We start from the raw sequence: 27,895 nt of genomic DNA on the forward strand, positions 1-27,895 counted from the left end.
TATCAAATTATAGGAAGTGTCTCATTGCAGTTATTGCTTTCTAAAGGTGGTGCAACCAGGCAGCTAAGTTTAAGGGGGCAATTACTTTTTCACAAGGGTGCTTTATAACTTTTTTCATTAAAAAAATTAAAGAATTATTTTAAAAATGTTTTTTGTGTTCACTCAGCTTCCCTTTGTCTAATATTACATTTTGTCTAAAGATCTTAAACCATTCAGTGTGACAAATATGCAATAATAGAGGAAATCAGGAAGGGGGCAAATGCTTTTTCACGGCTTAGTATTGGACAATATATCAAGATACTTCACATTGTACACAGAATAACAAGAACAACTTCAATGGTCATTTTTACACTTGTGGAATCCCAGACTGCACCGGTCAGTCATCTCCACTGACAGATGCTAAATTAAAGTGCTCTATTGCTCTTTATGGAGTAGCACTGCCTTTAACACATACAGTATTTCAGGCAACATTCAGGGAAGGTGAAGTACAAAGCACAGCACATCCCAGAGGTCCTCAACTCCAAAGATGCAAGGGCTGCTTTGTCCAACAATGTCTTGCCATTCTGGCATAACCTTCAAAAAAATTTTCTTCCCCAGGGTATAAACAGCAAAAAAAAAAAAAAAAAAAAACAGTGCTATAAAGGAATAAAAAATAAAATAAAGGAATACAAAAAAACCGGAATAAGAACGCTACTGCAGTTGCCCAAAATAGGCTGGTAGGCTGTCGAATCCTGAGGCCGAGCCATAGAGAGCTAAAGAGGCATTTGTTAAATGAATGCGTGCCAGTTAGAGTTTCTCCATCAGTGGTGTTAACACTGGCAAGGCCCGGAGGGGAGGTCACAGCTTTTCAAAATGCCGCTGGATAACAGCCTGCCTTTTTTGCCAGCCTAGCTGGCACTGTGGCGATTCTGCGTCCTCGTCCCCCATTTCCCCAACCTCTTCCTCCTCCTCCTCTCCCTCCTCCTCCTCCTCCCTGTTTGGGCCCTGGGCGGCAGCTCCCTCTTCTGGCGGCAGAGGCACATTGCGGCCGACGGCGATGTTGTGGAGGACGCAGCAGGCTATGATGATGCGGCCGCACTTCTCTGGGAAGCAGTTGAGAACGCGGGCGCCGTCCAGGCAGCGGAAGCGCTTCTTCAGGAGCCGGCACGTGACGGCCACGCGCCGCAGCGTCTTCCTCAGGGCCTGGTTATACAGCTCCTCCGCTCTCGAGGCCGGTCGCCGAACCGGCGTCAGAAGCCAGGGCCTGAGGGGGTAGCCGGGACCTCCTGCACGGGGGCGGGGAGAAAAAGAGTCACCTGACCCGAGTCCTAATGCTTCCTGATGGGAGGATGAGCTACCAGATGATTCACAGATCTTTGTAACTCTACCCATTACGGATGAGGTTGATGAAACCTCACTCTCCCATCACTACTTTCCTGGGTTCTTAAAATAGGACTAAGTTTCTTCCTACCTGCCAATTTTACTTTCCTGTTAGGTGCCAGTGAGGGAAGGGATAGGTCATGGTCTGTCTTTACCCTATTTAATGAACTCTACTGCTCCCTCTGAACCCTACTGCTTTATCATGTCGAGAGAGCGGGAGAGGGAAATAAGGATAGTAAAAGAGAAGGAGGTAAGGAGTAAGATAAGAAGAGTGGGAATCCATGACAATAAAAAGTGTCAGAGACACAAACACACACACACACACATAGGAGAAAGATGCACAGAAGGATGCAGGCACTGTCTCCATACAGACCGAGGAGGTGGCCTGTGCCGAGGCAGCCGGCCGCGCAGCGCGCAGCCATGGGGCTCCTTCTCCACACAAAGGCGTCTCTGGAGGACCCCGGGAACCGCGCGACCACACTGGTGATGGTGGAGTTTACATCCGCCGTGATCTGCACTTTGAGCGAATGAAAAGACTTGTGGTTGAGGAAGGTGTGGGGGTCCCCCGGCGGTGCCCTGATCGCTATGTGGGTGCACCCCACGACACCCAAAACGTCAGGGAAACCCGCAATGTCCCTAAATTGTCGCTTTTCCCGCTCATGGGACTCTGGAGGGGGGAAGTTAACAAACTGCTCTCCTAACTCCACCAGTGCGTCAGTCACGTGGGTGACAGCGTGGCTTATTGTGGACTGGGACACTCCCACAAAGTTTCCTACGGCCGTCTGAAAGGAGTTGCTCGTGTAGTAGGCCAGGGCAGCGCAGATTTTTGCCTCCACAGACAGTGGATGGTTGTGCGCATAGGGATTGACCAGTTTGTCACTCAAAAGCCCACGAAGGTAGTTAATGCTGTCCCTGTCAAAGCGACAGCGTTCTATTAGCAACTCGTCGGGTAGTTGCTGCACGTTCTGGTGGAGTCTGAACCGCTTCTTGGTTTGGATACGGGGAGATTTGCGCCTAGCGTTCCGTCTGGCTAGGATTAGAATCAGAGCGTCTATATCTGCCATGTTGAATCTTGGGTCAGCAAGTTCGGTAGGTGGTTCTTTGGTTCGTTTCCTGCAAGCTGGATAAAAAAGAATAAGGGTAAAGAGTAAACAGCCATTCCAATGCACCAAGTATACATTCGTTCATTTTACGTTTATTAAGAACTACATATGTATGTGTGTAGACACCTTTTCTGTACAAGTTCATCAATATCAAAATGTCCATGGGAATACTTCGCTTTATTTTGGAATAGTATCCAGGTAAACAATTCCATATTACTGACAATATTGTCTCTCACTAACTATAAGGCAAAATCATTTTGGGTCCATGGACAATTTAAAGTAAGAGGCGAACCACAGAAATCATAAGTTTTATTAACGGTAGCTCATGCTGACCCCATATGGTAGCCGTTAGTCAGGAAGTCTAAATATAAACATACTTGTATGCTGAAGTATGCTACGTATAATTTAACTACATTTGTACCGCTGCAAGACAGTTTATGAATACATGCAAATTTGCAAATCTGCTTTTATATTGGGAGATCCGTATCCAACAACTTAGCTTATGTTTTATTTAGCAAGCTCACTCCAAGCATCATGCTGTTGTTGAAAAACAATGATACCATAATGTCCCCACAAATCGAAACGTGCTGTTACCTGAAATTGCCGTCCCTTGTCCTAAATAGGTGCATGATCTCAACGCATCCTCCTCCACTTTATCAGTAAATTCAGATTACATAAACACCCTTTATATCAGAAACGAGCGACAACATGCTGTATAACGTTACCTAAACAGAAAATATGTGTTTCTACGTGATATGTGACGCCAGACGAAGTGGTTTCACAAAATAAAATACACTACCGCCCTCTAGTGTACAGGAGTATTGAATCAGGACAAAAATGTCAGCGATTAACAAATATGTTAAAAGATAACTGAACGAAGGCCAACACAAATCCCTGCTCAAGGTTGTCTCGTTGCCTTTCAGAACACCTAGAAATAATTATCTCCATACTTCTGAAATAATATGAAAATCATCGGTCACAATTTAAACAAAGTGTATCTCATAAGACTACAGACAGCATGTATAATGCCTTCATAAATATGACAATGGCTATAAATCATACAGAAACACAGGTGGTGCTTCATAAAGGACAACATAACACCTTCTTATGTCACCTGGCTAATGGCTAAACGTTGCAAAGGACAACAACGCAGGCTTATGTAGGAAGCAAGGCGAACTGTGACATAACTCACAGTGATGTCAAGAAACAATCCGAATCAACCCAAGGGAAGCTAGTCCCCTAGTTACAATGTCACAAAATACCTCTTGTACCACAAATGATTTCAAAAGCAATATATCAAAATTATGAATGTTAATGGTTTTACTTTAAAGGGTGTACAGCAGACCCCTTCATTAAGCATGTATGTCATAAGGCAATACCTCACCTTTAGGAATACTGAAACTGGTGTAATTTTAAAAGACGTACATTGGAATATTACATAATAGGCTACACCTATGACTGATTTAAAAAGCAATACCCTCAGCATTAGGACAATGACACCGAAAGGTATGTCACTTTACAGGATGCATGACACAGCACAGTAACAGTAATATGCAACTAAAAAAAGTAGCTAATGTTTCATGAAGGACAGTACAACACACATTATGAGTCTGGTATAGGGAGGAAAGTCATAAGATGTTAAACAAAAGCATAAGTGGTGCAGAGTCAAAGACATCACCTCAGAGTCCAGTGGATGACCGAGCTTGGAAGGACTGAAGCTTCATGTCATCTTATGAGCCAAGAGTAGGTGAGGATATTAAGAGCATTTTTAACAAGTACCATTAGCTATTGTGGCACAGCCACACGGCACACTGTTAAAACATAAGATATCTACTGCCGTTATAACAGGATTCCAGGGGACCAACTACACTTGGGTTGATGTGGATTGTTTCATGACATCAAGTGACATCATGAGTTATGTCACAGTTTGAACATGCTTATGTAGGATGCTAGGCTATGTCACTCTTTATAATGTTTAGCCGTTAGCCAGGTGATGCGTCACATTTGGCATAGCATCTTGCATAATAAGTTATCACCCTTTATGCAGCATGACATTTGCTTATGCATAATTTATGAAACCATTGTCATGTTCATAAAGGCATTATATATGCTATGTAAAGCATTTATGAGATACACTTCATTCAAACTGTGACCAAAGCATTCTTAACCGTATGTTCATATTTTTAAACGAGCACAGAAAACATAACTGGACATTAAAATTATTTTATTGAGACAAGTTCATATGTGCTTATTCATTTTAATGAAACAGAAAGATATCAAAATTGCATTAAACCTCACTGAAACTACCAAATTAATCTGTGACCCCTGGAGACACAACATTGCAGTTTCAGATTTCAGTTACATGTCTCAGAATTTCATGTTTGCATCCACGCATAGATAATTTCCAAATTCAAAATAATGTAGTTGCTAACAAATGATATTGATTCATGATTGAAAAGGGGAATCACAGTGAGTGATTATAGTAAATTGGACATGCATTCTTTTGACTGAATAAACCCTCTCCCATAGAAGTCAACCCAGCATTGAGAGAGCTTCCAATTGCCGCAGCTACATTCGTAACGGTGTAGGATCAAACCACTGCCTAGGAAAGGATCTGTTGGTTAACTGATAGCATAGCTGATACGCAACTGTGTTCTAATTCAAATTCATACCACTGGATGTACACCCAGTGTCATATTATTGAAATACATATATGGATTCATGTCTAAAAATTATTGCAGCGATAATTTGTCCCATTCAAAAAAAAAAAAAAAAAAAAAAAAAAAAAAGGACCATGATATCAATTAATTACAGTATCAAATCTTCTGGCTACAACTGTAAGTCACCTGACCTGACTGTAGGTGTCATTGTTGAGCTGCCATACAAGCCACACCCAACTGAGTTACTTCCATAAAGAAACAAAGGGTTTGTTTATTTTAATTAATAACAAATCGGGGTATTTAGTTTAATCATAGAGCACAGTCTATCAGCTGATCCATAGAGTATAAATATCAGTCGGTACAACGTGGGGAAAAAAAAAAACAAATAAACCTGGAGGCATGTTGGTCTGCTCAATCCACTTAGCTTGCAGTCATTTGATTGGTACAAATATGTCACAGGGCAGTGTAAAAAGGCACAACAAAGTCCAGTTTTGCCTCCATTTTGCAAAGAGGAACACATCATTTTCTCGAGAAGTTCACATGAGCAATCAAATACAATTCAGGGAGTCAAAATCTGGGGCTTCAGTGGAAGACTAACCGGCTACCATTCAGATTATTTGCAAATGAGATGACAGGCCAAACTCAATGTCCACTTCAGAGACTGGGAGTATGCAAAATAAATTAAAAAATAAAATAAAAAGTACTCTCCTGCAATGTTATAAATGGAATTGGTCTACTCCCATGCTGTGTGCACGATTACCTTTTTTTAAACTCATAAATGTTTAAATCCGACCATAAAACCAGCACTTTGTTTTATCCCCGCCTGGTAAGTGTTCTGATCACGAACAATAATCAATGACAGGGATATCGAAACAGAATATCAATAAATTAAAAATTTCTTTGGCAAGAAATATAGAAAAGCTGTAGTGGATGTGGATCATCCTAGCCAAAAAAAAATTTCACAAATATATATTTTTTTCTTCTCTTATCTTCTCTGAAATACACATATTTGACACAAAACTAAAAGCCAGTTTACGGACTGGAGTGTAAAAGGCACTAGGTTTCAGCCAGAGGGCTTTCTGCAGTTCTCTGTCTGACCGTCTCAGGGGGACACGCAGTCCACAGCTTCTCCTTTGATCCCAGCCGAATTCCTCCACCATTCCCGCCCCCTCCGCAAGTCCCCACTCTAAATACATTTTAAAACAGCCGTCGGTCCAGGACTCCTTCGCACAGATACGCGATGCAGGGGATCTCAATCCGGCCCCTCTGTGTGTTCCTGTAATGTTTGGGAGGCTGCAGCGTGCTGTGCTGGAGTCCGATGGGAGGGGCCCTTCGGAGCGGGTCTCTCCTGGCTGGGCCGCCGGTGGGCGGGGTCAGCTGATGACCCAGTGCTGGCTGATGTCAGCTGGGTTACAGGGCGCCATGACGACCTTGCCTTCTCTCAGGGTCAGGCACTTGCCGGAAGGCGGGTTCCGTAAGAGCTGCTCCTGGAGGAGGGTCACAGAGATGGGTCACACACTCAACACGCGCCAGCACACTGTCCCGCTCTGCGGATGCACATGGGGCGGAACAGGGGGCAGGATTGGGGGTGCTGAGCTTTTGGGCAAGGCACAGTTTGGTTACTACACCAAGAGAAGATCGAGTTTCGATTCGGAGGAAAACAATTTAACACAGGTATGCCCATGAATGAAATGTGTGAAAAACGATAACACATGCAAGTATCACAGCAAGGGCAGACGTAAGGGACCCTATGGCGTCTCTGGGTGTGGTCTGATCCCGTGTACGGACGCTGTGGCGTCTCTGGGTGTGGTCTGATCCCGTGTACGGACCCTGTGGCGTTTCTGGGTGTGGTCTGATCCCGTGTACGGATGCTGTGGCGTCTCTGGGTGTGGTCTGATCCCGTGTATGGACGCTGTGGCGTCTCTGGGTGTGGTCTGATCCCGTGTACGGACGCTGTGTTTGGTGGAGTCCTTACCGAGGTGAACTCCCACTGCTGCCTGGGGTTCACCAGCGTGCCGCGGCCCTTCAACTGGCAAAGATCCACGGTGACGGGCAGCGGCTCCACCCACGCCTGCAGGCACAGCTGCTTCCCGATGTTGTGCCGCAGCTCCTGGTGGGACGTGTACTCGAAATACTGCAGGGACGGCAGCACAAACACAGCTCTGCGTTAGCGACGGGCTGGCCAATCACCAGAGACCAGAGACTGACCATTCAGCAAAGGGCTGACTGGAGACTGGCCAGTCAGCGATCCGCTTCCCAGAGACTAGCCAATTAGGAATCAGCTCAGTCAGACAATTCAGTTTTCACATGTAGCAGAGGCTGTCATTCAAATAAACCAACAGTTTTCATTTATCCCATTTCAAGCTTGTTTTTCTGTAAGGAGACATAATGAGGGCAGCTGTTTGCTGTGCTCAATTCTGAACACTACGGTGTTCTGTAGGATGTTGTATATACAACCTAGTGGCTGATATGTTGTGTAACACAGTTCATTATTTTTTCACTGGATTACATCTCTCCACCCCCTTCCTTTCAGGCTACAGATTTTTCCCCAACCAGCGGTGAAGGTAGGAAGCAAAGTGAAGATAAAGACTCATACGGCTGGCTGCAACTGGAAGCAATACAGCTTTTCAGCCTTGCGGTCTCATAAGACATGTAGCATCCTTGACACCAGGGAAAGCAAATCAAAGGGCTAAAAAAATAAGCATGCTAGAGGAAAGAAGGAAGTTCTGACGGAATGGTATAAAAGCAGTTTGTTTCATGGGAAAACATTCAATGGATGCACCCAAAAATATATTACGGTTGTTATCCCAGGAAAGTGTTGCAAGAATGATTGGAATAGGCACTGGAAATGGCAGCTAGCTTCTGCTTTCTAGTCAGAATCAAGTTAAAGATTAGTGAGCCATTGTAATGCTGATGCCAGGCTAGGTTCAATTCCCCTTTGTACAAAATCTGCCACCACAAAGGCGGAACAATACAAAATGCCTCCCTGGCCAAGAACGTGTAGCAGTTGACCTAACAAAAATAAAGAGAATCCTTTCTCCGAGTCAATCCATTGTTACACAAGTAATGTTTATGTACACAATGCTTACAGTGCTGCCTGGTGGCCATTGTCAGGTCACCGCACAGTTGTTTGAGACAGTGCAGCAATCTGACTGTTACCAGATCATGGTCTTCAGTGGAGGTGCATTAAGACATACTTGGTCACGTTAGCAACATTCCAGGCATACCAGGTCACCATTAGCAGCACACTCAGGCATACCTGGTCACCTTTTGCAACACTCTTGGGGATGCCTGGTCACCATTAGGGGCATGCTTGAGCACACCTGGTCATCACGAGCAGCACTCGCAGGCTTACCTGGTTGCCACCCATGTTGTGGCATGTATACATAATCATGGGTTTCCCTCCAGAGTTGTTCTCTCCTACATCCAGGCAGGTCTGAGAACCAGAGTTCTTGATCTGTGTGGAGATGAAAGAACAAGAGATTGAGAGAGATCAATTTATTATTATATCAGCCAATAAAATGATACTGAATTCAGAGAGAGACATTTATTCTACCCTTGTTCCAAGTGTTAATTGTTATTTTAGAATATGCACTGTCAATATGAGTCATTCCAGTAAAAGGAATTTGACTTGAACTTGAAACACTGTCGTATTTAAGAAGAACAAAGTCACTGGCCACCTGACAGACAGATGCATACACATTAGGGATTGGGCAGAGGCATCATGCATTGCCACAATGGGTGGAGCAGCCATGTGCCACCAACCGCTGACATATATCAACACTTCCATTCAATTATAAATCAGTACAGACCAATCAGTCACTGATAACTTACGACTCCACCCATTTGGGATTTCAGAGTCTCGGTCTCATTAAAACGACCAATTAAATACCGAAAAACAGGAACGTAACCAAGAGATTTCTCACAGGATGACCGCAGACAAACTGGTCGGCCTTACCGCTCCAAACAGGACTGGGGTGAGGTCAGGAACGAAGACTTCTGGGTAGATGTTCTCCAGGTACCACGTGAAGTTCTTGCAGTGCAGGCTCTCCCTTAGCTTCACCCGCTCAGATATGTCACCGTACTTGTTCTGTGGGTGGGGCGGGGGCGGAATGAGAAACGGTCACCGCGGGACTGAAAAGGGAACAGGAATGGCGGCTGACGCTTCTGAGCCGCGCCACGCTGCAGGAATGTGCTCTTGCGCAAGGGGGAGAAAGGGTGAATGCAGAGTGACGTGTTGCTCCACAGTGCCACGCGGTACAGCAGTCACGTCAACCGCACACTCTGCAGCAGGGATGGGTGGGGATTTCATTTCGTTTCGATTTAACCCCTTTCGCTATTTGCAATTATTTAACTAGCGCCATCTTTTATGTTATCTGAATTTTTTAGCTACCGGTCTTACACATTGGTCCAGGGTCCTCCCCCCTGGGGGGGGACTATGAGTGTGTGTTGTAGGCACACCTTGGACCCTTGGAAACAGAAACACTGAGTGTAGTCCACTCTAATAACAATGCAAGGAAAGTAGGCAAACCTCTCCAATCACCATTTTGGGCAAGGGTGTTCAAAAGTGTAGATTTCAGGCAGTGAAACTGAAAGAATCCTTTGTAACTCCTAATTCCCCGTTGGAAGTTAGGCCTATTATTTCTCAAAAAAAAAAAAAAATTCAAGAAAAATTTCTTTTTGTAAAAATGTCACAATTACTGGCACCCTAGAAATTCAGTCCTGGTCATTCCTCAGTCTGGACTGAAGATGTGTTACTAGGCCTTCTCTGTGAGAGCCCCTAGCCTCTTCAATCACTTTTAAATCACTTTTAACACTTTATCTTAGGCTCCCTTTGACTAAATTTGTGGGGTGAATTTTATTGTCTTATATTTTTTGCCTGTTACCACCTTTTTTGCCTGCATTTCAATCTGCATTGTGTGAACAAAGATTACGATTAATAATAATAACAATAAAAAAAATAAATAACATTATAATAATAATAATAATAATAACTAAAGCTAATAGAAGAATATTACTCTTTATGTTTTGTCACGCGTCTCTTAGGAACTCTTACATAATCATCCATGACTTCCTGTTCACTGTGGTATAAGTATCAGGCGACACTTACCAAACTACCATAGTCATCCATCAATATGGGGAAGTTGAGACAAAAATGAAATGAGACAAAGGGTTGCTGACCTTCACCGATCAGGCAATGGCAATACAAGAATGAGCAAACTGCCCAAAAATATCAATCTTCACTCTTAGCGCATACCATGCAGGATTTTTAGCCTTGCAGTGGTCCTGTGATTATAGTCAAAGAAGTCTCCTCCTTCGTCTTCAACCCCGCCCACTCACCCTGAGTACCTCACATAACATAGCTAGCTGAATAGCAAGAGGTAACGTTAATACTGTGAAATCCATGACCGCGAGGAATGATAAGAAGTAAGATTTGATTATAGCTTAATTCCATTATGCTGAACGTATAGCTTAATTCCATTATGTTGAGCGTAATAGCGGTTATATCATTGGGATTTTAGAAAATTTCAGACTCTTCCAAAAGTCCTTATTGTCACTAGCTGCACACTGCAGGTAACGCTACTAACAGGCCAAACAGAAAACAGACCAACTCCATTGCTTTTCATCCCCTTGGCTAACTTCAGCTAACACTATAGAGGAAAAGTAGTTCCAAGGTTAAGTAGTTCTTTAACAAGCCTCGCTAAATGGTTGTTGCTTCTGCTGAAATCTTATCCCAACGCTCTGTAACCACACCTACCCCTCCGCAAACAGAAAAGAGGAATGTCCCAAACACATTTCAGATTCACAAATGCAGGTAAAGGTGCACAAATTAGGCATGGTTATTTTATAATATTTTCAAGGTAAAATCCTGCATAGCATGCCTTTAAGAGTTGCCACCATACACAATAAGAAAGATGGTTCAATAATCAAAGAATTCTCCAAGGATCACAACTGCTGAACTGCAGAAGCAGGTTGCATCATCACATTACTCTTGTTACCAAAGCTACAACTAGATACCACTGCCATGCCAATAAACCATCTGGAAGGCTTTCCTGTCATTAAACCAGGACCCCAAGTGCCAGGAGCTTGCTAAACATCACTGGAACTTCGATTGTAACTGTTCAGATGAGACAAAGAAAGCATTTTGGCCAGAAACACCAGAGGTGCGTTTAGAGATGGGAATGTATAAAAGAACCCAATCCCCACTGTATGATGGGGAGTGCGTGATGTTTCATATATATGGCGGTAATACGTTGCGTCACTTCACACCTCCCGAAACGAGAGTGGCAGCCTCACCTCTTGGGCCATGATGGCCGCGTTCTTGTTCCGGCGGTAGAAGATCTTCTTGTAGTCATCCATCCAGACCTCGGCCAGACGCACCTGGTTCCGGGTGATGACCTCGGTGCCCTTGGGGAAGGTGTGGGGGCTCTTGGTGCGGAAGACGTGCCCGACCACCGAGCACGGGATGATCTCCAGCTGGCCGCCGCACTGCCACACCTGCGCACAGAGCAAGGCACGCGTGGGTATGGGCTTGCGTCCCAAACCGCGAGTGGGTATGGGGTTGCGTCCCAGACCGCAAGTCGGAACACAATCTTCCGACTGAAATACAATCTTCCGCGCGCCACGGGAGAGTCTGCTTGCGTGTGGTAAAAAGGATTAGCATAAAATCTCTTATGCAAACTCACCTGTTCACTCTCACTCATTCACTCTCGCATTCAATTGCCAGGGGCAGACAAACCATAAATTCAAATGTTGGTCCTCTGGGTTAACAAGCAGCTAAATCTAATATAGCTAAATCAAACAAGCCTGGTACACTGGTATGTTATATGTTCTGTTAATATTAGCAAAATATTTTGACATGTGTTTGTAAAAAAATTATGTAAACTTGCTTCAGATATATAAACAAAGTAAAAAACAAAAAGTGTTTTGATGAATGATGAAAACAAACAGATCTTGGTATTGCCCTTAGATTTTTGGTCTGCATTGAATATATATATTCTGTTCCCTGGATTTTGAAGCAGTACAGTTTTGCATCCAAACTACCGATTTGTCCAGACCTGCCAGTTCTATTTTACACAGTTGGACCCTCCTGTTTTGACCATTTACATTTCCTAACACTCACTCTGTATTTATTTTTCTAGACTATAATTTAAAGAATTTCACTGAAAGATGGCCATTACTCATGATTTATTTAGAAATATATTGCCTTCTTCTACCTCACGCTAAGTTAAGTAGGCGGTCTGACAACTCTAACCTTAACAAGCATTAAATAATTCATTAGTAAGAAACCAGATCTGAGCAGGGTCTTCTTATACTCCCGACTGCCATAATGAGGAACAAACTCACCCTAAAAGACATCTCCACGTTCTCCCCTCCCCAGATTTCCATCTTGTCATCGTAGGTCCCAATTTTCTCAAAATAGGCCTTGGAGATGCTAAACAGTCCTCCAGCAAAGGTGGGAGTCCTGAGAAAGAAAAAAAAAATTCGCCACTTACACCTCTCTACTGACATCACCACACCACAACTGACACCTTACTACTGACATCACCACACCATAACAGACAGCTCACTACTGAAATCAGCACACCATAACTGACACCTTACTACTGACATCACCACACCATAGCAGTCACCTCACTACTGACATCACACAGTCACAGACACATTACCATAGACATCACCACACCACCAGAGCACACATGCACGCGTGTGTTCTCACTTGACAGGGTAGGTCTCGTCTTTCCTCCGGGCCTTCTCGTGGTCAGGAATGCCCTCCCAGCCGAAGGTCAGGCTCCAGTCGAAGTTCCCGCGGTTGTGTGCGCGGGCCGTGGCCACCGGCTTGTTGAACAGGAAGTTGTTCAGGTCGATGGTAGTGATATCGGGACTCACTACGGCAGTGGGCTCTTCCACAATCCGCGCCAGGAGGGGTTCCAGCCAGCCGTGGAAACACTCACCTGCACAGGAGCAAACAAACACATGGGCGTGCGCATGCACACACACACACACACACACACACCTCAATCAGCCCACCATTTCACCCACTCCACCAAATGGGCACGCTCCGTTGTACCTAAAACTGTTCTGAAGACAACATCAAATACCAAAGGCATGCTCGAGGGAATGATGCATGCTGGGAAACTCACAGTGGGCATCCAGGAAGGTGAGCACCTCCCCGCGGGCGACGCTGGCGCCCAGCATCCGGGCCGTGATGAGCCCCTTCCGCTCCGGCTGCCGCACCACCCGCACCACCTTCAGCGTGGCCGCGTGCTTCTCCAGCCGGTCCTGCAGGTGATCTGCAACAACACCAGGCTACGTCAGCACCCAACAGTACTTTAGGATACATAACATTTCATTAGTGAGTTAGGAGCTGCTGGGTGGCTCATCCTGTTAAGTCACTGTTCTAGCGCCAGTATGGGCCCTTCAGTCTGGTATCAGAGGCGAACTCTGCCGACTGACCAGTCGGCCACTCAGGGTGATGCAGACGGCCCTAGCATCGCCCAGGGATGGGAAGGTTTTGGGATGACAGGGTTTCATTGCACACAAGTGTGCCTCACTCCTCAATGCATGTCTTGGCAGATAATTATTGCAGCGGAGAGGCATTTAAAACAATTTTTATGTGATTTTCTTTTCATTGAAACTAGAACCACCACAATAAATTTCTCTCTCTCATGTTCATGCCAACATTAAAACCACACATTGCAGTCTGGGAAAATGAGGCAGTGGGGGAAAATAAAATAATTACTTTCCATCTTGTGTAAAATGGACCTAAATATGAACACTGCCGTTGCAATGTAAAAGGACCCTACACTCGAGATGTCCGTAACAGAAACAGAGAAACTGAGCACCCATCCACATCCTAATCTCTTCGCTGCAGAGAAGGGCGATGATGCCATTTGTAATTTAAAAATGAACCTACGAATAAGACATCAAAAAAGGTTGTTTGGTGTATTTGGTGTGTTTTTCCCCCCCACACATTGTGGGTTGACGTTAAAAAAAAAAAAAAAAGGAAGGAAGGAAATAAAAAATTTTGGGCAAACCAACAGCTAAATACCAAGGCTGAAAAACAAGAACTAATACTGCTTATGAGGTGTCTACGAGCACGTCTCTCTCTCTCAGACAGACACACAGAAACACGCACACGCAAGCACACAGAAACACTCATCATTTGCACACATGCGCACGCGCTGAGAAAGTGTTAAGAGGAGGGGGTGCTCAGCTCACACAGAAGGAAACTCCGTGACGCGCAGCCTGTGGTCACTTCCAGCGCACAGCTCTGCCAAATTCTACACAGGGTGGGGCGATATGACCTAAACTTTATATCACCATACATTTTGAATTTTTGACAGTAATGATATACGTATGACAGTATATATATATTTTTCCTAATTTAAACAGAACATGCTTTAAAGGAAATACAAGATTCAAGGCTAACTGTTCTCTGGAGTCAACTACAAGGTTATTATTAATTAAGCATTGCTGTTTTAATGTACAAGGGAAGCATACACCCCTGTGTTTTATTGGCCTATCAGTGATGTTGCCTGAATTAACAGCAAGGGTTTAGCAAGCAGCGATGCAAATTGTGAGAACAATATCTTTTACAGAATAATCCCTCAACGATAATAATTTTTTCATCAGTGTTCTACTTGCCGCAAGTACATTTCCACTGGACCCAGCTTATGAAATAAATATAAACACTTTATAAAGGAGATTATTCAGACTGTATTAAAAAGTGTCAAAATGCCAATCTACAGCTCTGGCTTATAAAAATGTAGTCCTTCATCAGACATTTCAAAATCTGTTTCATTATTAATAATAATAATAATAATAATATCTTTTTTATACCATCACTTGCATTTAGATAACAACTCAAATATATGCCATTCCTAATTCCATTATGATACTTGCAGCAAAAGAAATATGAAACAGAGGGATGAAATTCTTGCTACACAGGCTAATAATATATATTTTTAAATACCCAAGGAGCAATTTCTGCTTTCATTTACTCATGTTGGTGTGACGTCTTGTTTTTGACTTCATTCAAATTAAGTGCTTCCTCTTTGAATCCGGCAATGCTACCAGGATGGGAAAAACAACGCTCTCTTCTGATCCAGATAAGGCTTACTTAGAATTTTGGCCCAATTGTGCAAGTGAAAAATCAATCAATCATGGTAGCCCCAGGCCAGCAGGCACTCCTGATTTTTGAGCCCTGTTTTCTGACCAAAATATTTACACTAACGCTCTAATGTAACCATCAAAAGCCATTCTCCACTGATATAGACGATATAGCCAAATTCATACGGTGGCACATATTTCTATTGGTTTACGATTTAAACGGTTATATAGCCAACCCCTAATTCTACCATTTCAAATGGACAATATTTTGCGTCACTTCTACATCATTCCTCAAAAGGACCTGCATGCCACTATCTGACAGAGTAAGACTGGGACGCCTGTGCCTGGCTGTCTGCAGGAGGGTGCGTGTGAGTGGTAGGTGGCCTAATGCGATACTGAGGGCTGTTTTTACTGAATTTAAAGGCAAAAATCTAAACCTGCGCCCTAACAGCGCCACACCAAGAATAATGCACACCACACAGGCAGTTCCGTCCTTCCTTTTTTTTAATAAACAGAGTGTGAAACGGACATCCTGCAGCCCAGTGCATTTCTGCTTCATAAGTACCAGCAGCAAACATGTATACGGTACATAGCACGTGCTATTATGCAATAAACAACGTTCCACCACACAGAACCTTCCAGACTTAGCCTTTCATTACTTAAAACACTAGTAGGTGGCACAGAGATCATGACCAAACATCTGTATATGTATGTGCATGCACGTATATGTGTGTGGGTGTGTGTGTATGTGTGTGTTCCTCCAGTTTTAAAGTTAACGTGTTAATGAAGACAGTGTAGAAATGCATGTGGAATATCAGTGTAGCAAACAGCCAGTGTTGGAACGGCAGTGTAACAAACAGCCAGTGTTGGAATATCAGTGTAACAAACAGTCAGTGTTGGAATGTCAGTGTAAGAAACAGTCAGTGTTGGAATGTCAGTGTAAGAAACAGTCAGTGTTGGAATGTCAGTGTAAGGAACAGTCAGTGTTGGAATGTCAGTGTTGGAATGTGAGTCCGGTCAGTCGAGTCGGCGAGCAGGTTGCAGAAGGGCCCACCTGCAGTGCTTGCGTCATCCACCAGTATGATCTCGGTGAGCATGGAGGCGGGGGCGGTGTGCAGAACGCTGTAGACGGTGCGCAGGAGCGTGGACCACGCCTCGTTGTGGAAGACGATGATGACGCTGGTGGTGGGCAGAGGCGGGCAGCGGCGGAATTTGCGCTCCACGCACCTGAGAAAACAAAAGCCGCGCCCGTCAGCTCCCCGAACGTGACCGCGCGCCCAGCGGGACAGTGGTGTGTGGCGCTGATATCACACGTTAGCGCAGGGGCCGGATAGTACTCCAAGCAAGGCAGTGAGCATGCAGTTTGTTTCTGCCAATTACCCCGGCTCACCCAGCTAACTGGATGCAAACAGCAACAGCTGCCGTTCACTCACGGTAAATTTTGTGTTTTGTATAGAGACAAAAAAACGTCCTTATCTTCAACTTTTCTGAGCTTATCGAGAAATTTAGCTAAAATGTTACATCGTGTAAATGACTGAGTTAAAGGGGAATTCCACCCTAAAACTTTGACTAGCAGCAGAGTAGCTGTCCTCCTGATTAAAACGAGCTCTAAGCCAGCTCTCAACCACAAGTAAGTTCAGAGATGCAGTATAGCCCCAAACTACTGCACATGCTCCAGGTACCTGCTTCACTATAGACAGCGGGCAGGCACTTGCAGTCCATGGGTGGGTGTCAGACAATGGCAGCCACAGATTGCCACTCCTGCTGAACGCAAACAGAGGGGCTGGGCATTACTATTTGGCCTGCAGAGAGGGTAACATTACTCGCTAGCAAGTTAGCTACTAAACAAATAAAATGTTTACTTCATTGTTTAAGTTCAACTAAAAAAAGGTTCTTGGTTTTACATAACTACAATTTGAATAGCTGTGATTTATGCAGCCGACTCACATCAAGCCATTTCCGACATGGTCTTGACTTGGGAAATATTTGTTTTCATGATAAATCCGGCAGTGACACAGGCCTACGGTTTTACAGAGTACTGCTGGTGAAGGGGAGAGAGGAGATAAACGTGTTAAGCAAGCCAAAGAGAAATGCATGGTTGTCATTCATTGACATTCCCTCTTTTGAGAGCTGGTATGGATATCCGTACTTCAGAAACTGTTAGTGTTCCCCACCTCATCCAGGGACAGTGGATCCTTGTCAATAAAAAGGCCAGAGAGCACAGAAGAGCAAGAAAGTCCACAACGCTAGCTAGCTTGCAAGCTAATGCTGTTTATCATATGGAACAGCAGCTACTCCGAATCTCTCTTTGACAAACTGTCTGAGTTTGGATAGTGCCCCCTTCACCTATGTCAGAGGAATCTCCAAATTCAAATTACTCGCCAATTGTAGTTCTTCAAAAATGAGGAAGGGTAGAGGTGAGCCACGTACATCATTACGACTTATACCTGTTCCAGATTTGCATCTTTGACTGCCGATATCTCTGGACAGAGATTGCTTAGGCCAGCCACACAGAGAGAATTAAGCAGTAATGCTTTGAGTTTTTAAATTAGCTAAATGGTGTTTTGTGGTGGAATTCCACTTTAAGATAAAGTGGTGTGAAATCTCTCCCTGCCCAGGCCTGCACTAAATTAAAAAAATAAACGCTCTCACCACAGTTTAAAGACATATACTTAGAATTCACTTCACTGACAAAATTAAACTTGTTTGACAGGAAATCTGAAAAAAACTGTAGCTGCTTCGCCTGGGACACAAAAACATGAAATGGCATCTGCGATCCAAAATGATACAACAAAAGTATTTTGAAAACAGAACAGACTGTAGGGTCTTTAAGGAGGGTGCACTTTATGCAGAGATAAAATGAACAGCAACATCAGCAGGACACACCATCAGTGCCCACACAGTAGAAGGCAGAAATTCTAGTAAATTTAAATAAAACAAATAAACACACTTTTAATTCACTACCCAACAGTCCACCACTAACAGTTTCCTTAGGCAAGCTTGGAGTGTGAAAATGTATGTGAATGCACATTTCAGTTCATGTTAGGGTAGGACCAGGGGAAGAGACTTGTCCGATACCTTTTCTGGCCCTGGCTTCCTGCACTCCTCCAGTTTGTCTAAATGAACTATTCTGGGCAGTGAGCTGGAAGTTCCCCTGCGTTTTACTTTAGGAGTGGTGGTGTGTACACCCTGCAACATTTACACCCTTTCAGAAGAGGGCAGAGCGCAAAATGCCGAATGTGTGTATAGCTCCCCCCTTTCAGCAAACAGCCAGCTGCTCAAAATGACACACCAACTGCCAACACACCAAGACAACCCCAGAAGCCTTTTCACACACAGATAATGAACAACTCAAACATAAAATTTGCATTGTTTCAACATAAAAGTGTAATTCCTCACTCAGCACAACCTGGTAGGTCAACAAGCAATTAACAGGTAGGTCCACCTGGCTGATTACACACACACACACACACACACACACACAAACACAAACATCAAAACTGCAGCTTTGTGTTGGAATTTTTCTAATTTCCCCTCTGATCAATTTCTCTTTAACACCTGTCAACAAATTCTGCAGGCTAAATGTGATCCCTCACAGGGCCTGTTAAATTCCCCACAGACATTGCGTGTAGCTTGTGGGGAAGGAGACACCTTGGTATTTGAGATGGGGCCTGAAACTCACTCAGGGGGGCGGGTGTCCTCCCCCAGGCTGCGGTGCAGGGAGATGCGGTCGCTGGCAAACTGGTTGAAGCAGTGCCGGGCCATCCCTTCCGCCTTCTCCTTCTCCTCCGCGGGGGACAGCTTGTCCATGCTGAAGGCCTTCCCATCAGCCCCCTGGGCCTGTGGGTCCTGGGGGGGCCTCTCCAGGTGGGGGCGAAGATCGGCCTGGGTGTAGAAGCCAGGGGGGCAGTCCCGGTCAGGGGTGGGCTGCTCCTCAGCGGACGGGGGCTGGGGGGCGCCGATCTGAAAGCGAAGGTTGTTGACCGCACCCAAGACCGCGTCCAACATCCGCTCCTTCCTATTGGCCAGGTCTCGGAACCAGGGCTCGGGGGTGCCCCCGCCGGTGCCTACATCCCGCTGCAGCACCACCAGCACCACCATGAACAGCGTCCCCCCCAAAATTGTCAGCTTCAGGGGCGAGGCGCGACGGCGCAGGCACAGACGCATGTCCAAAAATGACGACCACCTGGAAGGAAACAGACAGACCTCCTTTATCCTCTCGTCTAGAATCACCATTAAGCCACCTGCAAATCAATTTCCATTGTACGCATACCTGTGAGCCAGGGGCCGTTTTACAGACCAGAGGGCACACAGGACTACAGGAGAGCTAGCGCAGATCAAAGGAGAGGTGCAGCTTTCATCACACACTACTAGAAACCTGCAGGTACATGATGATGTGCTAAGGAGAGCTTATGCTGGGATAACCAGGCTAAGACCCACCCTTCACCCAGCCATACAGGGAAGACTGCGTCCCACCTCTGTGGACTCTGGACGACAAATGGCCAACATCACAGTCCAGACCCAAACCTGCAATGTCCGTGCTATGAGACCCCTCTTCCAGGGGGGAGTGGCTTTACCACTGGAGCCACTGTGAAGCTTCCCCACATCTTTTCAATATTTTATACATTTGTCAGTTGTAATAAGGAAGGGTCTTTTTTTTTTTTTTTTAAATGACCACACAAATCAGGTCTAGATTACCAGTTCATTGAGAACACATTCAGTTGCTGCCCATAATGACACTTACAGAAGCCCTTTAGGGGTTTAAACAGAACTGCTTGTTAATCTTGCTGAGCAGGTTGTACACTTTCTCTCCCTCTCGTTCACACACATGCACACAGACACGTAGCTCAACACACACACACGCAGGGGCGGAGCCAAGGAGTTATAACAGGAAAAGCTTTTCCGGGCACTAGAGGGTCCACACACATGCACCTACCTGTGGTAACTGAAACAATGTATGAAAATGAAAGGTTAACAGGCAACTGACACTCCCAGTCAAGGATGTGAGCTGACCTCTGACTGACCAATCCGATCAGTGATGTCAAGCCAATGCCACGAGTAGCTGGCAGACACAATCATCAGAGCATATACTCCTATTTGCAACAACAAAAAATGGAACTTAAAAAAAGGGTAGCTCAACTTCTTGAAGGACCACCAATCGCTTATTTATTTCCTTTGAAACAGCAGACAGTTCCCCCTCCTTTTGTATTTTTTCCTTTATACAGACAGGTAGGAAGCGAAGAGGGTAAGTGGCAGAGAAGGGATTACAGCCCACGTCTCACCCATCTATTAACTCTTCAGGAAAGGACAGCCTATTTCTGTGTTCTACCCATTCTCAACCTGATTTTTTCCTTCTTCCTGAAACGTCCCCTCGGTGCTCCCTCTCATATCGACCTCATAAATTTTGGCCGTCGTGTCCAGGTATTCAAATGCCAGGGGAGAGTAAACATGGGTGTGCTGGAAAAACGCACCTTTGGAGCACCTGCTCTGGGCACTGCCTCTCAAACACGCAGCTCAGCCTCCCGGTGTGGCCCGACGCTGCCACTCCCACGCTCATTAATGAATAACAAGACACACCGAGTGCACGGCCCGCCTGTCAGCAGCCATACCTCCACGCACTCTGCTCCTGCCGACTGGCTGAAGCTAAGCAAGTGTGGGCTTGGTTAGTACTTGGATGGGAGACCACCAGGGAATACTGAGTTGCTGCTGGAAGTGGTGTTGGTGGGCCAGCAGGGGGCAATCTTCCCTCCGGTCAAATAAACCCCAATGCCCCAGTGCAGTGACGGGGACACATTGCTGTAGGAGATGCCGTCTTTCGGATGAGACGTTAAACCGAGGTCCTGACTCACTGTGGTCATTAAAGATTCCATGACACTATTCGCAAAGAGTAGGGGGCTCCCCGGTGTCCTGGCTAAAATCCCAGATCTGGCTCTCGCAAAAAACTTGCCACCTAATCATCCCCTGATTTAATTGGCTAAAAAAAATGTTCTCTCCCTACAGTGGAGCTGCTCAGTGGCCAACAATAGAGGATTGCGGTTGTACTGGGCAGCTCCCAGGTGTGTGAAGCAGGGCGTTGCTGCAAAAGAGCATCGGTGCTCAGCGAACCTACCCTGGATAAATAAAGGTTAAATTAAAAAAATAAATAGGAAATTGAGCATGATGCGGGAGCATTCGAAAACTGTCAAAACCAAAGAGCAATCCTAGTCTTCATAGTGTGCTTGGAAGAAGAATGCATGCTGAAGCGACCAGTAACAGACTGGAGGAGTCAGTCCATGCAGATCAATCACTGTTCAAACAGATGCTTTTCCTTACCCAAACAAACCAGCAAGATTAAGCGCTCTTGTAGGATATAGAACGGCAATTCTACTGTGGGCCCAGGGGCCAAATACACACCACCAAAGACATAATTTTTTACCCTTTCATTACTGCAAAGAAGTCCATTATCGCAAGGAAGGTCTGAATGAGCAGAATGCCAACATACCTCCGAGTCGCATTAGTTAGAGCAATAAGTTAAAATGTATGCATATTGAAGACATAGCCTATATATGTACACGTTCGTACAAGACATATTATTCATAATTTTTTTGTGCAATAAAATAAAAAGCTAGCGTCCATTAAGTAGCTAGGAACCCTGGTTTACACCAAATTACACCATCAGTAGCCTTGGTATATCCAAATACCCGAAGAATGAACTTCTGAAAACAGATATTCGGTGATGCAAATGAAAAAGTATCAATGCTGTTTGGTCGGGAGTCCCATTAGACACGCGAGTAATCCTGAACTGGAAGGCAAAGCGTTTATCCGTGTTTATGCATTTCACACAAAACAACGAATTTCAGTATCACAACGGACCGCTAATCTGACCTCGAACAGATTAAACCGCAATGTAATCCCAAATAGCGTCACACTATCGCAATTCGCTTCCCACAGACAGAAAGGCTGCGATGAAAGTATCAACAGTCTCCCGTCTGGGCTTTGATTATACTCACATTTCAGGAACTGTAGGCAATTCAGCATTGAAGAAAATAAAGGTAGAAACTTCCTCTAAGAATGTCAGGAATTGGGTACGGAACAACGGGGTTATAGGATTCTTATGTTGGTCTATCAAACGTGTGGCAATTTTTGGTGGACCTGATCCATGGGGCAGGGTGTGAGCATAAATGAAGAAACCTGCTAAACTGCAAAACCCAAAAGTAAATATTTAAATCCGCATCGGACGAAACATGCTTCCGTGTGCAATTACGCGCAAGGGAAGATGAACTGGAGATTGTCGTCGTCATAGTGATAGCCATTGCCTGTATATAATTTTTTTTTAAGTGAATACGTTTTAGGACAACTCGGTGCCGGTTACGCAGAGTGGCACATTGGGTAACTTTTGTTGTAAGATGTTGTTCTGACTTCTAAACCTTCCGCCAGAGAAGGTAGGTACCTCTAAAAATATACCAAAGAGAACTGGTATGATTTAGTCTTTGTCAGCGCGTTACTGCTCAATTGTCCAGATTAATTTACACTCTCGATATATTGCGCAATCACGTATAGGTTATCGTTTTTTATGCATTGTCGTGACGTGCAGTGGGTGCGTATGTGTCGCACACCCTACTCACCGCGACAGACACGGGAAGAGGAAATCAGTTTTAATAAGGGAAAGGGTATTCAAATAATTTTACAATCATTCAGTGAAAATGAGTCAGTGAACAATTCTTGCGCACACATACATTCCACTGTCACGATCCGTAGCCTACACGTGACAACCAACATTCGCCATAAATAATTTTACCATTCACGGAACTTTCACGGCGAACCGATGTAGATACCACATTCAACAAAAATCACTTTGAGTTAATAACCACGACAAATCTATACTCCTTAAAATGCATTTTGACATTTATTGCAGTTCATACATAGGCTAATGGTAAATCGCTAAACACAGTAGGCTATAGTCCGTCATATTTTGTCAAATAATTGTACGCCTCTCATCTTTACGTAGAAAATGTGTGCGACCAACTACAGACACGGAAGCGAAGACGACTTCAAGAAGAGACAAGATACTGTGGTAACACAAAGTTGCTCGCTTATTTTACACTATGCCAAACGTACCTGTAATCTGCCCAATCTTGTGCACCTGCTTCTGTTCAGCGATTTCCTTGTTGTTGGCAGGGCGACGATCTGCGCGTTCCCACTACAACGTGGAGACGGATATTGTTGCTTCGGCTTCCTTGAAGTATTGAGTTTGCCCTGTGCAGTGAAACCTGCCGCCCCCAGCAGCGCTACGCTCCCCGCTTCCCTTTGAATGCAACAGGTGCAATTCGTTGTAATGATTAACTACACACTCTTCCGGGTCCTACAGCCGACACGTTTTCACTCCAGCAGTAGGTAACAACAGTACCGGCATTACTTGAATGTGTCTTCTTGTTAAAAAAACTGACTTACCGATTTCAGTCTGCTTGAAGACTTCTGAATTCATTGGTTAACTTTTTAAAAAGTACAATTAAGCAGCAATGCATTTCACTCGTGAGTTAATTAAAGTTCAGCAAGGAGTGCAGCACATTTTAGATATCAATAATAGATGCGGAAGGAATCTAATGCCCAACAGTACCTTCGTCCGTAACCGTATACAGATTTATTCAGAATTTGAGAAAGGCGCAAGACAAAAGGTTCCGATGTGTCTATCCGGTTACCCGACGGGTGAAATCTTGTTGTTAAGCCTTTAGTTCGCATTCTCACCAAAGGAGAGAAAATCACCAGTTTTACACCCTTGGCATGACCGGGATTCTTGAGGCCGTTTTAGGATTGCGCTTTATTTACGTCCTTTTAGCCACCGATCCAAACCTATCTGCCTTTGTTCAAAATTATATGTTGTTGTAATCTTACTTGGCCTTCTCGGTAGGACATTGAAAATAAAGGAGTAAATATACTCTGTATTATTATATAATTAAATTATTACCGTCCATGCATTAGCCTCTCTCTCTCCTCCCCCCGCCCCCGCCCCCGCCCCCACTGAATTCTTTTTTTCTTTTGGCACATTTTGATTCAAAAGGACATTTGATCATCCCATAAGTCCTATTATAGATAAAAGGGGATGTGATATGGCACCACAAAAAGTTACAACTTTGCCATTATCTACTCAATAACAAATCATCAGACATTTAATATCCCATTTAAGTGCCCCCTTACCTTCGGTAACTGAAAACCTCCTTTAGTAGCATCAACATCAACTAAACGTTTCTTGTGAGCGTCGACCAGTCTCATATTGCCTGGTAGAAATTCAGGACCATCTTGCCTTACTGAATTGTTACAACTCTTTCTTTCATGTAGGTCTCATACAGTCCCAGATCTAGACTGCTGTGATTGGGGGGGGGGGGGGGTCTTTTTTTCAAAGCGCAGTGTGTGCCATACAGCTTACAGGTCTACGTTGCTTAGCGATTTTATTAACTCAAGATCACTGAATCAATCTTTTCCATATCATTTTATGCACATGCCCAATTATGTGATTGTGGTCAAGAGGTTAATGTCAGACTCGGGAGGTAGTGTTACCATAGGATTCAGCATTTTTTACACAGATAAGAAGAGCCAAACAGAAGGAAAAAATACACTTCGTTCTATAAACGCTGATATTGGTCTTACATGTGTTGCTTATTGATCATAATATTTACACACCCTCTGTTCAATATCAATGTTTTTTGGTAAACAAAGCTAAAGGCAAACAGAGAGTGAGCTGTGGGTACACGAGTTGGGAGATCTTGAGCCCCTCAATTTATCATATAATTCATGGTGAGTAGCACAGCAGACCTGGATCTAAAACTAAACCATTAATATGAGCTAACCCTCTAAGAAATGCATGTGGATTATGGTTATCCTTATCTGAAAATTTACATTATGATCAAGGTTTACCGTTTAGCACTGCTGCTTTTGCTATATAAATAAAAAAACAACAACATGGCGGTGGCCCAATTCAAACTATAACAGGCTGGCACCATGCGAAAAATAACACAAATCCCCTTGCAAAGCACTTTATCTACTCACTCATTTGACGGGAATCCGATGAGCCTTCTTTTCCAAATTTATCAGCAATCTCATACTCCAGCTCTCGAACTCTGATGCTCTGGACAGAAAGTAGCCTACAGCCAGGCCATTCAGTCTCTCCTGTCTGATGCTGCTCCTCAGGTGGTTCTTGATTAATTATTATTTTTAAATGATTGATTCATTTAAACAGGGCTCGACTGTTGCTACTGTGAAAGGGAATTTCATAACAACCACAGTACCCTACACACCTCACCGAAGGTTAATGGATGATGTACAATGAGTGTTTTTCGCAAGTTAGGAGAAGTGTGTGTTCACGATGCCAGTTTTAAAACAGGCCCTGAATCACAGCAGTTGAGCAAGGATGATTGTTGATATAACCGTGGTCCGACAGAATTTTTGACACTGTTAAATTGCAGGTTGGGTTCTTTTGCTTTTTTTAAAAGCTATGAAAAAATGCATCTCAATAGACATTTGGCTTTGAAACATATTCTACTCAGGACTACTCTGATGCAGCATGGAATACACGGTGGACTCATTGATTGACTCACTGTCCTGGATCTGAGCCATTAGAGCAGGCCAAATCCATCACCATGTTCCATGTTGTCAAGGGGTATTTAAGCAGGGGGGTTCATGCACACAGATTTTACTACTGAGTTCAATTGAAGGTGTGACAAAGCAGGTCACTACTTTGTCAGGCTGAATAATTTAAAGTCATCTGAGAGAAAGAGTATCTTTAAACAAAAAAAGAGGCATTTATTCAAAAGAATTACAACAAGGGACTTGCATGTTTTCCAAAGAAGAGACCTCAACCCTACAAAATGGCCCCTCTCCTGCTCATCACACACCTGGTTTAAAGACATGTTAATTATAATCACCAGATGGTGTGCAACTAGCCTTAATCAGTCACACATTTAGACCAGCAGCAGTTTAAGGTAGACTGAAGTCAATTAATGTATTTATTTTGTTATTTTCAAAAGTGTCAGTTAGTTGAAGTATATTTTTGCTCATATTGTTGAAACGCATAGTAAATAGAAACTATGTATCCAATCCACATGACAAATGCATATATGGAAAATACGGATCTAACAGTCTAACCTAATATTAATTGATCGCCATTATACTGCCATCTAGTGGCCAATTATTTAATAGCACAAATGTTCATTGTCTAATTTTCTTAGAATCGTAATAAATGTCCTGTTTTTCCATCCATCTATTATCTATACCTGCTTATCCTGGTCAGGGTCGCGGGGGATGCTAGAGCCTATCCCAGCATGCATTGGCCGAGAGGCAGGAATACACCCTGGACAGGTCGCCAATCTATCGCAGGGCATATCCTGTTTTTGTGATCAAAAATTGTTTTGGTTATTATACATAATATACAATAATTATTAGATATAGCAGACTTAGTCTTTGGGGTTTCTGTTTATGTTGTAGGTCTTGATATGCCAAGACTATATATTTGCATAGCCTTATAAAACTGAAATGTTTCTAAGTGTGAATATTTAGGCTTTTGTAAAACATGAAAGTTGAAATCAATTTTTCTGTTGTTCCTGTATAGGTTATTTGCATTCTGTTGAGATTGCTCTAATTGCCTGCTATTTAAACATCACATACTTTTAATATTTCATATTTAATTCAAGACATTTTTTAAATATGCATTGATTACATGAAACATTATGCACACTGCATGTCTGTTTGAAATACTGAAGCTAGATCCTCCAAGATTCCTACTGTTCTGCCTCTGTCAGTACTCAATCTACCAAGACCAATTAGATTTTTACTGTTTGTTTGGAGAGCAGACGTATCACTGTGACTACCAGGTATATAAAACAAAACAAAAAACGGCTTGTATTAGCTCTTAGATAATGTCGAAAAGAAAAGGTAAAATAAATAATTACACGTTATTGAGTTTAATTGATGTTAAATATTCCATGTTTTGAATGACCTGAAAACTATTCTTAGAAACTGAGTGCTTTATTTTTTACATGCGTAGGGCATTTAAATAGCGGGGTATTCCCACATCCAGTCAGCCTAAGCGTTCCAACGTAATCCCCCTCTTTGTACCATATAGGCTGTAGCCAACTGACAAACTGCAGGCGAGGCCACCCCAAGGGCTACATACGTTATTCACAGAGCGAAAAACACATGAACAATGAACAATACATTCATAACAAGGAACAAAGAAAGAGAAAACAGGACAAAATTAAACAGCCATTTATTTGTTTCCATGGGGAAAATGTTCATTTTTCATGTTTTTTTTCCATCTTCATAAGAAATCATTTTCATTTTAGTTACCATATGATTTACTGGAATTAAAAAAAACATTCCTACTTCATCAGACCGACATTGCAGTTTGAAAAGCTGCTCGGTTTCAGAACAAGTACCCCTCGCAGTCCTTCTGCAGCCAATCAGCTTCCTCTTCAAGCCCCCGCGTGCCGCACAGTGTTACTAGCTCCGAAAACAGCAAAACGTCTGAGGGAAGTGAGGGAGGCGCAGCACTGACTGTTCAGACAGGTACCGATCAATCGTTATGATCGACGGGGGCACCCGTTAGTGCCAGCTAACGAGCCGAGACAACAGCCGGAAGAGAGAAAGAGAGAGCGAGCTGAAGCGATTACTTTCCAACACACTTAGCAG

At 43.9% G+C, this 27,895-nt stretch overlaps 2 protein-coding genes and 1 long non-coding RNA gene across 4 annotated transcripts; 1 reads left to right on the forward strand and 2 right to left on the reverse strand.

Moving 5' to 3' along the window:
• Positions 1 to 260: 260 nt before the first annotated feature.
• LOC118207317 (putative nuclease HARBI1) lies at positions 261 to 3,239 on the reverse strand. Its single transcript, XM_035380782.1, has 3 exons — positions 3,057 to 3,239; positions 1,733 to 2,479; positions 261 to 1,265 (listed from the first exon to the last, which is right to left on the reverse strand). Exons 2-3 carry the CDS (start codon positions 2,421 to 2,423, stop codon positions 838 to 840), a joined length of 1,119 nt encoding a protein of 372 aa, XP_035236673.1. The 5' UTR covers positions 2,424 to 2,479; positions 3,057 to 3,239; the 3' UTR covers positions 261 to 837.
• Positions 3,240 to 4,669: 1,430 nt separating this feature from the next.
• On the reverse strand, positions 4,670 to 26,032 carry galnt6 (UDP-N-acetyl-alpha-D-galactosamine:polypeptide N-acetylgalactosaminyltransferase 6 (GalNAc-T6)). Of its 2 annotated transcripts, XM_035382397.1 has the most exons (12): positions 25,259 to 26,032; positions 23,333 to 23,414; positions 18,918 to 19,421; positions 16,290 to 16,462; positions 13,267 to 13,416; positions 12,843 to 13,077; positions 12,470 to 12,587; positions 11,420 to 11,620; positions 9,081 to 9,212; positions 8,478 to 8,579; positions 7,098 to 7,256; positions 6,496 to 6,609 (listed from the first exon to the last, which is right to left on the reverse strand). In XM_035382397.1, the coding sequence occupies exons 3-12, from the start codon at positions 19,400 to 19,402 to the stop codon at positions 6,496 to 6,498; spliced, it is 1,869 nt and encodes a 622-aa protein (XP_035238288.1). In that variant the 5' UTR covers positions 19,403 to 19,421; positions 23,333 to 23,414; positions 25,259 to 26,032. The 2 variants fall into 2 exon arrangements, with proteins under 2 accessions (XP_035238289.1, XP_035238288.1); XM_035382398.1 differs by lacking the exon at positions 25,259 to 26,032 and having other exon boundaries at positions 4,670 to 6,609; positions 23,333 to 23,475.
• On the forward strand, positions 22,210 to 23,471 carry LOC118208103. The gene is made up of 3 exons (XR_004761514.1): positions 22,210 to 22,656; positions 23,223 to 23,288; positions 23,393 to 23,471. It is a non-coding gene; the product is annotated as an uncharacterized LOC118208103 (long non-coding RNA).
• Positions 26,033 to 27,895: the final 1,863 nt, after the last annotated feature.

The sequence above is a fragment of the Anguilla anguilla genome, chromosome 11 (genome assembly GCF_013347855.1).
Source record: "Anguilla anguilla isolate fAngAng1 chromosome 11, fAngAng1.pri, whole genome shotgun sequence".
Taxonomy (NCBI): Eukaryota; Metazoa; Chordata; class Actinopteri; order Anguilliformes; family Anguillidae; genus Anguilla; species Anguilla anguilla.

Coding starts and splice junctions, on each gene's coding strand:
- galnt6 (XM_035382398.1), bottom strand. CDS start 19,402: ATGCGTCTGTGCCTGCGCCGTCGCGCCTCGCCCCTGAAGCTGACAATT. Junction 16,463..18,917: donor GAGGACACCCGCCCCCCTGA/GTGAGTTTCAGG, acceptor TTGTTTTCTCAG/GTGCGTGGAGCGCAAATTCC. Junction 12,588..12,842: donor GACGAGACCTACCCTGTCAA/GTGAGAACACAC, acceptor TTTCTTTCTCAG/GACTCCCACCTTTGCTGGAG.
- LOC118207317 (XM_035380782.1), bottom strand. CDS start 2,423: ATGGCAGATATAGACGCTCTGATTCTAATCCTAGCCAGACGGAACGCT. Junction 1,266..1,732: donor CGGCACAGGCCACCTCCTCG/GTCTGTATGGAG, acceptor GCCCCCGTGCAG/GAGGTCCCGGCTACCCCCTC.